At 45.8% G+C, this 11,507-nt stretch overlaps 1 protein-coding gene across 1 annotated transcript in view; it reads right to left on the bottom strand.

The window, feature by feature from the left end:
* Positions 1–11,507, bottom strand: part of PRKG1 (protein kinase cGMP-dependent 1) — a 490,065-nt gene that overhangs the window by 290,582 nt on the left and 187,976 nt on the right. Inside the window, exon 5 of the mRNA XM_009637557.2 lies at positions 9,432–9,545. Coding sequence (XP_009635852.1) covers positions 9,432–9,545 — 114 coding nt within the window. The remainder of the gene's footprint in view (positions 1–9,431; positions 9,546–11,507) is intronic.

Genomic DNA, 11,507 nt, shown 5'->3' with positions numbered 1-11,507 from the left:
GGGAAGGTCTGGAGCCTGTTGGGGTTTTTAAAAAAAAATCTGCAAAAGCTATGTTTTTATGGACACCGGGAAAGGCAGCATGGGCCGATTTTATTTCCTCAAGCACCTTCTGAAGTGGCTTTAGAGACCAAAAGGGGATGCTTGCTCTGGCTCCGACACAAACTGATCATTTCTCTGCGTGTCTGAGTGCCGAGCAGCCCTTTGTCCCACAGGTAGTGCCAGGAAACCCTCCAGAAGCAGGAACTCCGCTATATTGTATTGGCGGGTCAAACCCGGACCCTGGGCAGCCTGCTGCATTCAGCCTGAGAACAGACCTGTATGGTTGTGCCCAGAAATGAATATAAATGGCAAATACCGCTCCTGCATCCCCTTGCTCACCGAACCCTGCTCAAAGCCAAGGTTCACTGTCAGGACAAGGTTCAGCCCTCTCATTTATCAGAGCCGCTCTAGCCATATTCCACGCATCCGTAGTATTTTTGGAGACATGCATAGAAGGGGATGAAAAGGAAGCTCTTTGGAAGTCATTATTTTACAGCTGCTGTTAATATTACCTACTTCTTCAAGGGTTATCTGGAGAAAGTCATAATCTACTTATCAATGTGTTTAACTGTGACGGTTTCTCAGATTATCCAACTGTGCATTTAAAACACCACGAAAACCAAACATTTTCAGGTGTATTCAAAAACAACTCAAGTGCTTCATTTCCCCTGCACGATGAACATACTTCTGTATCAGATACAACAAACACATCAGCCTGAGCCCCGGCAAGCAGGTCCATATAGTTTTTAAACGTGGACTTACACTGAAAGCTTTTTCCTATAATAAAATTATCCCATACTATTGACTTTTAAATAATTTTATGTACCTGAAGGAAAGTTACTCTCTGCAACAGGAACGTGTTACGTGCAGGATATGATCCCAGACTGCGAGACGACGTTGGGTGACCCGACCGCAGGTAGGGCTGCAGCTACCCCAGCCGGCACTCGGGGTGGAACGGGCAGGGCTCAGGGCCTGCAGGGGCCTCGTGGCTTTCCGGGGGGCAGCACACCCCCACATTTGGGCTGAATCTCTCCCTCCGCTCCAGCTTTCCCACATCGCAGACCAGTCTTAAAATTGCACAAGATGCCTAATCCTCCGGGTGTTACATGGGAGCTGCTCCTTCCAGCAGTGCGAGGCATGAATGCTCGTCAGGAATTTTACTGGGCTGAGTAGTTTTACAGACTTGTCTTTCTCCAGGTATTCAACCTCATTCTAAAATAAAACTAGCATTCAAGGTCTCTCTTTGCTCCATTTTGTAAATTTACCTACAAAAAGTTTTCAAGTTTCATCCTTAACGGCGTCTCTCAACTTAAACTGATGCGTTCCGGGCACTGTTCTATAACGTCTTTTCTAAAGCTGAAAAGTAGGCACTGAAGGAAGAGTTACAGACAGTGAGTAATCCAAGACTAAAACCTCCCAGCTATTCTACAGCTAAGGAGGAAAGAATCTAAATAAGGAGAGGAAAGCTGAGATTCACGGGATGCTGCCTCATTTGTTTCCTGCCCTCTTTCCAACGCGTTGGCACGCACACCAAAATACTGCGCTCAAGTTTCTCTTCGGCTTTACAGGAACCTTGTGTTTCAGAGTCGCAATCCAAGCCATCGACCACACTTCAGCACCTTTCTTCCGTTCCACGGCAGAGCGTAGTGTCTTCGCTGAGCCACATCGCTCAGCCGGCCCCAGAGGTGATGGCCGCTCTCTGATCTCCTGAGCACTGCCAGCACCGAGAGCTCCCACGGACGCCTCCCCCCCCGAGCGCCCGCGGGGCAGGCGAGAAAGGTAACAGCAATATTAAACCGACAGGGACCGAGGGGGAAACTCCAGGTACTGGGTAAGCACTGTGACAAACCTTTCCTAGAGTAGGGGGGGGGGACAGGGACACGACACATAAACAAACATTCAGTTTAAAAAAATAAATAAAGCAGCAAACAATTTCAGTCAAATGAGCCACAGAAGATGACGCAAGGAAAAATACCCCTAAACTGCAACACTTTCCACCCTGAAAAGACTGGCAAAATGCTGGAGATGCCGAAGGCAGGCAAACTAAACAGCCCGTGTTGGTAATAACAAGCCAAACAAAATCCAAAGAAAAGGTAAAAAAACCCCCAAAGTTTATTTGCATTAAAAGCACTAATTGAGAGAGAAGGCAGATTTTCTCCAGAAAACCCCAACTATGAGAGCACTGCAGGAAGCAGCAGCAGGCGCCGGGGGTTTCTTGGTTTTAGTAACAGCTCAACTCAAAGAAAGGGAAACCCACGCGGGCGATCCCTGGAGGCAGGGCTGGTGCTTTAGAACCCAGCAGAGCCACCCAGCAGCACCCACCCCTCACTTCTTTTCCAGCTCGAACTGCAGTTGCTCCTACCCCAGAAACACAGTAGCCTGGAAATTAAAACGGCAATCCAATACCATGGCAAAGCTAGAGCATTTCCTCAGGGAATCGAACGACAGGCTGCCAGAGCTTGTGCCTTCCTGATTTATCAGTCATTTTTTATTTCAGTCTCGCGATTCTTAGGAACTGGATATATGGGGATTTCTTTTCTTTCCGACCTTTTGAGAAACACTGAAGGGGGGGAAAAAAAAAGAACAAAGAATGAAACTTTCAAATTCTGGGTCACAGCACTGAAGTCAGAATAAGCCACTACCCCCCCTTCCGTGGTACCAGGGATAGGAAATGTGGTGTACAGCAGAAGCACCGATTTCCCAGAGAGGACTGGCAGCTTGCAATACTGAAGACTTCTCAGAGGTGAAAGCCTGAGTCAAAGAGGTGTTTCAATGGGTAGTGCTCCTCAAACTCCTGGAGCAGTAAGGATCAAACCCTCCTGCCCAAAAAATCCTGAAATAATCATCACACAGTTGGGGGACCAGGGGGGAGGTCACAGGCAAGAACGGGAGAAACAAGGTAGATGCAAGGCAGCTCTGCGAGCTCCCGAGCTCTTCCCACCGCAGAGCAGCAAAGCGCTGCTCACAAGCTGACCAGCCCCAGGCAGCCCCGTACCTGCTCCCCCCCCAGCCTCACCGCTCCCTGCATCCGCTTCCTCCGTACAGACCATCAGCATCATTCTCACTCATCATTAGAAAACCCTTCCCCTTCCCCCGCCAATTATTTTTGACTGTACCTTGCCTGCAATATTTTGCTCAGCTTTGCTGCACTGCTAGAAACCAGCTGAAGTTCACATGATTGAAAATAATGAGTCAAAACAAAGGTCAGGAGAAGCAAGAACCCCAAAGGCGGTCAGCTGCTACGCTTTGGAAATGTTAGCGCTGCCACAGCTCTCGGAATTGATGCGGTGACTTGAATCTTGAGGCACCAGAACTGCATCAAGATTAAAAAAAAAAAATAAAAATCATTGGATTGTACTGGAAGGAACCCAGTTTAAGCACCAGCCTGATACTTAACCACAACCAAAATCAAATCCAAACTGATTTTCTTTTGCTCAGTCACTTTATTTCCATTCCCCATACTAAAAGCACAGGTCAAAGGACCAAGCTGCCTTGGCTGGTTCCTGCAGTCAACAGCAGGCTGCAGCACCTGAAATGCCCCAAACCGTCCCAGAATTTGCCCATCAAGTACGCAGCCTGGCTTCTGGACCTTCTTATTAGGGTGTATGTGGAGAGAAGAACGACAACGTACCGTCTGGCACCAGGGCTGTGCCGGGTAGGTGCTTTCCTGGATGCCACCAGGCAGGACACAACAGCACGCCCGACCTTGGCCTGAAACTTGTCATGGTTGGTCATTCCTGTCTACACCACGCCACTGCACTCCTTGCTGTTCAAAAATATACCCCAAGACAAATCATTCTCTATTTCCTCTTTTTTGCCCTCTTTCCATAACCAGCCCTTATTTTTGCCATCGAGTTTGACAAGCCTGTTGACATTTCAGGTACACAACGAACCCAGGTTTGCAGCAATTTCACATTTTGCTCTGCCCGTCTCAGACTATTCTCTCTTTGATTGGACTCTCTCTTGGTTAAAATTTCAGTGCCCTGTGCTGCACGGTCAGGACCTTCCTACGCTCGTACCTCCTGAGCCAAGGAGATGCCATACTGAAGATGCTCCTGCCTGCTGAGCAAGAGGAAAGGAAAAAAAGTTCCGCTACATCTTGTCCATTGTCCTCAACATCATTTTCTCTTGTTGTCTTTCCCTGGGAGGAATAATCCAATTCCACTTTATCACATTACCTGGCAAAACCCGTAAAGGTCAGAGAAAAACATAGGCAGTGCAAAGGAGGGTTTAAATTACTTTCTCCAGGGATATATCCATTTATCCCCTAGCAGGCACACCGGACTGATCTGCGACCTTATCATCTCAGGCTTGGCCAGCCCAGGTTTCCTATCTGTAAGTAACACCAGAAAGGTTTTAATCAAATGGCTGAGTATCTAGATCTAACTTCTCCCCACATATGCGATTCTTTTCAGAAGATCTGAGCAAACTTTACATGAGTTCCCATAATTGTCAGAAGAGAACATATGAATGCAACCTCCTTCTCAAAAGCTTTTAATGAGTCTCTCCAGTTTTAATTGGCAGCTGACTGTTGCCTTATTTTATCTTGCAAATTATCCACGTTACCAGGCTCCTTGTGAAGTTAGGGTAATTTCTGGGGCTCGGGAAGTATTTCCATATGACTCCATTAAAAAGAAGATGGTTGAAAATTCAAACTCAACCAAGCTTGGCAACAAATTGATAAAATACTGCCTTGATCAGGCTGCGTGGCGCTGAGTTCCGTACAATTAGCACTGCTGGTAAGCAGAGAAGCTTGAGAAAGTCTTGTTTGGCTTTGGGAGACACCCTTAGTCTCACCAGAACACAGATCTACATAATCTACAGTTTAACAACTTCAGCTTGTGCCTTCTTTTTTTTGCTAATATTGTTTTCCTAAAAGCATGGATTGGTGTTGAGTACAACTCCACTGAAACCGGCAGCTACGCATCAAGGCCTTTCTGCAGGAAGTTTTTATTCGAATTTTGCCGCCAAGAGAATCTAATTTCAGATGCTAAGGACACCGCTCAAATAAATAGAATATCTTTAATGCATGAAGAATCCACTCCTTTCACAAAATCAGTGCTCCCCAAAACCGCCTGCAAAAACACTGCTTAACTCTGCCCATCAGATTATTCTTGAAGAGGAATGAGAACGACTGCCCAATATTAACAGCAGATACATTTCCACTTACTACAATCTTCTGTGTTATCAAATGAAGAATTACAAAGTTCAATATAAAACCTGAATTCAACTGGGGTTTGGGGGGATTTTTTGGGTTTTTTTTTCTGACTTCTCATAGTTTCTTCTACCACCCATGCTACTAACGAACAAAACCACATTTGAATTTAATACAGTTTTGCTTCTTTCAGACTCTTGCACTAGGAAAATCCTGTTTGCCTGGCAATAAGAAAGACAAAATCCTTTCCTGGTGTACGGGAAAGATTCCTAATAAACGGAGTCTAACACTGAGCTGGGCGGCTCGGGTAGAGCCAAGGTGCGTCTGCCCGTCTCTCGCCCATCACTGGGCGCGCGCACTGATGCCACCCCCGCGGCGGGGAAGAGGAGGGCAGCAGGCTCCCCGCCGCAGCGGGGCACACGCACCCATGTTCGCCTTGGTGCTAGGAGGTGACCAAGGCAGAGACTGCAGACGTGCCGGCACCCAGCCTGGTACCAGCTTACACAGGCGGCAGCGAGTTACGGGGAGAAAGTAGTCAGCCAGAGCAGAGCTAAACAAAAACAGCAACAAAACCCAGCGTATTTTTAATATTTGGCTCACACGTCGAGCCAACGTTCTTTCTGAGCGACCTGAAAGCACAGCTTAGCACCTTTACTATTTTAAGACACTCAGCTCCCTCGAAGAGGCGGCAATGGCAATCTGAGATACGTGGCTAAACAGGGGTATTTGGAGAACACCGCTCTCCCAGGGGACTCGAGGCATCATTTTAGCTGTGCGATAATTTATCCATAATGAGTGGAGTTTTCTTTTCCTTATCTAATGCACTGAATTTAATTATGTGTTGGAATCAGGGAGGAAAGTCTGTGATTCTGCTTTAAATTGCAAGTAGCATCAAGTTTGGCATTTAGGGACTTGAAAACTCTGGATAATGAATACTGATAGAGGAAAAAATTAGCTGCTGATTTGGATTTAGCTGTGTACGTAAGGGAAGCCGATCTGTGAAGACCAGCGCTTTAGAAAGCCATGGCAGTGTCATACTTGGAGTCTCAAGACTGAACAGTCTCCACCAGAAAAAACAACCATTAGTGTTTCTGTAATATCTGGAAGCAAAAAGCAGAAGCTTCAGAATAACCAGAACGAAATCTGATGGCAAAAAATTGTAAGCAGTTACCTTAAAGATGAGGCCACATGTCATGAGATGTGGCCCTGCCTTCCTCAGCGCTTCTGAAGACCAAAGGGTTTGGTCACTCTTCCTTCCCAGGCCCTGGTTAGACCCCATCCCATTTTTACTTAAGACTGTAGTAATAATATTGAAAAAATATTACAATAATTCTCTTGGGGCAAGCTTTTAAAAGACCTGGATTGTCTTATTAAAAAGGTCATAATGAACCAGAAGGAGTCAGATCAGAATAATTAAATTTTAAAGTCTTCTAATTATTTTTAAAAGACAAGGTCCTTCCTACAGTGATTTATCCCTTTAAGTCTGCAGTCTCCTACAGAGCGAGCACCAGCTGAAGAGCCCGTGTAGACTAATGCAGCAAGTAATGACACCAAAAACTTCATTCCTTACAAAGCCAAAGCAAGAGCGCACACACAAACGAGTTGCAGCAAGAGATGTCACCACAGCTGACACGTCATTGCAGCCCAGGGGCACTGCTGAGCTTCGCCCCACCGGAACGCAGCCTTCAGTCACTCTCTGCTGCAACTTCATTTTAACACCAAAAAAAACCACTAACCAAAAAAACCCTTAATGTCCTTGTAATGAAGTACTGGCAGGCACATCAAAAACCACTTCTGACACTCGGGAGGTAATGGAAATCTGTCTGCTGAAATTTGGGAAGCCCTGGCTTAAAGTGTTTCTCTAAATGGAAGTTGGATGATGCCCCCTTCACCACCTCCAGTATCAGCATTGACTGGGTGCTATTCTCATTACAGTCATCAATTGTTCATTTCTCCTGAAACAAACCTTGTAATGATCAAAGTTACCATCAGCATTAATGGAAATATTCACCAGCGTTCACCTTTCTGGAGATCTGAGGCATTTATTTATCCTTTAGGCAAAAGAACACACAGATGTTTGAGGTTGGTTGTTAGCAGCAGCGGTGACAACTGAAGTCAATAATACGCCCTAAATCGATCCGCACACCTCCAAGCCCTCTGTTCGGTTAGGTCTAGCTGAAACGGTTCCCCGAAGTCAAGCTGTGACCTTGTGCGCCACCGCACCTGAAAGGATCTAAAGCCGATTACAACCACAACTGCTACTTGTGCAGTCATGAGAGGAAACACCCAAAAGTCACTTGCTGGCGTTGGAGATGCGATTACATGCCTGACAGCTGCCGGCGGAAGAAGGTGTGCAATTATCATAATTTTACGCTGCCAGTGGGAAAGGAGCAGAGTATAACGACGAATGCAGACACCTCGTTCTTGAAGAGAGATCCCTCTGAGGACGGTTACGGTCCTGACCTTACTACTGCCCCCAGTTTCACCAGGAAAAGAGGACTCAGTAAAACTAAGTGCCAAGTGGCAGCCTGGCAGCATCTCAAGAGAAGAGACTTAGTACATGAAAAAGCAAGTAACAGTAAAACTGACAGTAAAAACTGCTGCTGGTATTTTTTCCTACTGGAGTCACTTGTACGAACAGGTTGAAACGGACACAACACGAGAACAGCGTGACTATGCAGGATTACGGGATGTAGCCCTCACAGTACCGTTGGATCAGGGCCCTTTTAGCACTGCACTTCTAAGGGGAACTAAACAAGAACCATCCATGCATTTCCTCTTCTAGGATTCGACCACCTCCCCTCTTCCCCTGTTCTTTCCAACTTCATATTACTGTATTACCACATGAGCCTGCAGCTTATCCAAATTCATCGCCATTATCAATCCCTCAAACCTTTAATTGGACAGAAAAACAGGCTCTACGGCTGCACGGATAATGCACCTACGGGGCAGGAAGGTGTGGGGAGGAGAGGGTGGATCTACACCCGCCTCCCCATTGTGCTCGTGCCCCTTCCCCCTGGTGGGCTGAGGGGCAGGAGATAAAGCATCTCGTAGAAGAGCAGCCCCACACACTGTCCGAAGCAGCCTGGAGGTCTCTGGGGCTGGGGCTGTCCCCGTGGGGCTAGGCGTGACTTGAGCAATGTGCACATCTGCTACGTCATTTGGGATTACTCCACAGCATTTGCTCATCACCTGGGTTACTCCAAAGCATAAACTGTGCCACTGATGAACTGACTGATGTAGCCAAGGATTTACCTGCAATAAACAGTACCTGTAAAAAGGCCAGGTTTGTGCAGGTGAAAATGAGTACGACAGTCAAGGTCTTCAGGATTATGGAGAACAGCATGTTCGTCACAAAAATTCTAGTTATCTTTTCCTGTTTTGTCATTTCTCCCATTTGTTCTCTTTCTCAAGCAAAATTACGTATTTCTAAAAGGCCTTCTTCTGAATGGGGACTCACATGTGTCATTGGTTTGGTACCATTTGCTTGTCTATTATTCCATCCCATCCGTACCCCTCTAACTTCTACCCTACAGCATCTTTACACCACAGAACTATTTATCATCTCCTATAAAACCTCTCTGCTTACGATGTCACTATAAACTCTTATCCTCAAGATCAAGGAAGACTGTGGTATCATGTATCCAAAATCTCAACTATTAATCTGAATTTAAACAAAAACATATTTATGTTGTACACAGCAATGTGATTTCCCTCTACTTATTATAGAAGCCAGGCTTTTGTCCAGAACATTCATAAAATAAACCAGATTACAGGAGCAGCACCGAAGATTTAGAGCAGGAGACCAGTGCCATCCAGGGTTTTTTCCCCAATTTTTTATGTCAGTTTAGGGGGAAAATAATGACTCGTCTTGAAAAAATACAGAAGCTTTACCTACAGGTTTCCTTCAAAGACTTACACTTACAAGGGTCAGCTGTGCTCTTCTAAGCAAGAGCCATGCTCCCGTGTGTAAGGCAGGATCAACCGCCCTGTTAATGCAGGAGATTCCCTATGCCAATAAACCTGAGTGAAAGAATCCAGGGAAGCACTTCTTTTCCATCTTCTCCCTGCTCACAGTGGCTAAATTCCACGCTATAATCCATGCCATAAAGAGTTTAATGAATTAAGAAAGAAGAACATCCAGCAGAGGCTGCAACTCCAAAGGAGAGATGAGAACCCCCCTACTTCCCCACGAAATCCCAAGTCATTCAACATCAGAATTCAGAAGTGATCTTACTTTTCACAGTTGCCGTTCGGGTGCAGTTGTAGAGGATGGCCAACTCCCCAAAGACCTTGCCAGGTCCCATGGTGCACAGCTTCACGCCTTCTTTTGTCACTTCAACCTTCCCATCTGCAAGAAATTAAAAAAAAAACAACAAAAGGCCATTTTAAAAGGGAAATTAAGTTCTTTCAGACTTAAGTTTTAAAATGTGTTTGATTACACTGTGAATAAACCCACCAGGAGTCCTACAACTTGAAACCAATTAAATGTGTTATGGAGGAGAGGGCGTAAACTCAGAAAAAGGATAAAAACAACTGCAGCATACTTAAACTTCCAAGGCTTGAGTTTTCTTGGTGGAGTAGCTTACGGTCAGGAAATCCTTACGAGTACGCTAAGGATAATGTGAACTTTGTTTCATGTATGACACTTTTACGTGAAATTTTCTCCAATTTTTGTGTTAAAAAAAGAAAAGATTTATGTCTTTAACACCACACATGAAAACCATGAGTAATTTTACTCATTTTCACTGAGAAACTAATCCCTGAGAACACTCATCCATGAATAACACAGCTATTATCAAAAGGAAAATTACTTTGACCCGTGGCCATTATTTAATTCCCATCTCAGCATACCTTTCCTTTTCAACATTTCATCTTATGAGAGCAAGTCTGCTTTATCTGCTTACCAATACTGCACCGGGCGGGCACGCACCGGGGGATTTAAAAGCAAAGGCTGAATGGAAAGAAAGCAGCTCAGGGCCAACCTGGGGGGTTCAAAGGACATCCGAGGAGGAGGGAAGGAACTTAGGATGGCCCCCACCACCCCCTGCACACACAAGTGATGCCACAACAAGAAGCAGAGTGGGGAAGCCGCAGAGCTATCCTGCCTATGACCACAGTTTAGGCTGTAACGCATAAAGTGCAAACCAGAAAAGCGAGAATTTCAAATGTTATCAGTCACTAAAAAGCCTCCTCTCGCCCCAAATTGGGAAGCAGATTGTTAAGGGATCCTGCTGCACCAGCCCCCAGGGCATGGCTGACCTGCTCTCTGGGGGTCTATGGATGGCAAGAGGGAAGGTCAGCACTTACCATCACAGAATGCTTTGGTGGGAAGGGACCTGTAAAGCCCATCCAGTCCAACCCCCTGCAGGGAGCAGGGACATCTCCACCCAGATCAGGTTGCTCAGAGCCCCGTCCAACCTGACCCTGAATGTTTCCAGGGATGGGGCACCTACCACCTCTCTGGGCAACCTGTGCCAGCCTCATCGTAGAATATTTCTTCCTCACATCTAGTCAGAATCTCCCCTCTTTTAGTTTAAAACCTTCACCCCTTGTCCTATCTGCACTTGTGTGTTAGATACCAAACTGGGCTTCGAATACTTGCAAAAATAGGTAATACCAACTAATTTCATAAGAGAAATCTTCCCTCCTCCAGAGGGAATCCAGAGGTAGTCACCACAGCAAAACCACCATCAAACACAGAAACTTCTACGTAATACATATACTCTAAAATACAGCCCTGTCAGCCCTACGTACCCACACGTACATCTACACCACCAGACCCACGGCGCCCCTCAAAGCAAGACCGGCGCCAGCCTGGCCACGCTACTCTGCCCAAAGACACACCGGCTGGAAAAGCAAACTTTGAGGACTCCGAGACAAGTTTAGACACCATATACCTACCAGACACATAACAGGGTAATTCAAATTGAGCAGAAAACGTCAAATATTTCCAAGGTGGAATAAAGAAAGAGGGCAACATTATACAGAGGCGCATGGAAGAAGGCAGGGCACTAAGGCAGGGCGCACTGGAATGGGGGCCTTTGAAGGGGACGCTGGAGGGAGAGGGGTCTCACGCTGCCTGGTGCAACAGAGCAAGACCTCCTAAAGATATTCAATATAGACAACTCAAAATTTAATATAAGATATTCAAGATAGAAAAAGATCTATTAAAGAGATCAAGAACTGATTAAAAATACTAATTTTTTTTTAAAAATTCTTGTAGTTATGAAACTGAAAGTTACTGTTTGATAAATGTCGTGCCCTAAAGGTTACCTGGCCTGCAGGCGGGTGGCGATGACATCATGGAGTG

Source organism: Egretta garzetta, unplaced genomic scaffold (genome assembly GCF_000687185.1).
Source record: "Egretta garzetta isolate BGI_Z169 unplaced genomic scaffold, ASM68718v1 scaffold234, whole genome shotgun sequence".
Lineage (NCBI taxonomy): Eukaryota > Metazoa > Chordata > Aves > Pelecaniformes > Ardeidae > Egretta > Egretta garzetta.
This window is presented reverse-complemented; position numbering and strand designations above follow the sequence as displayed.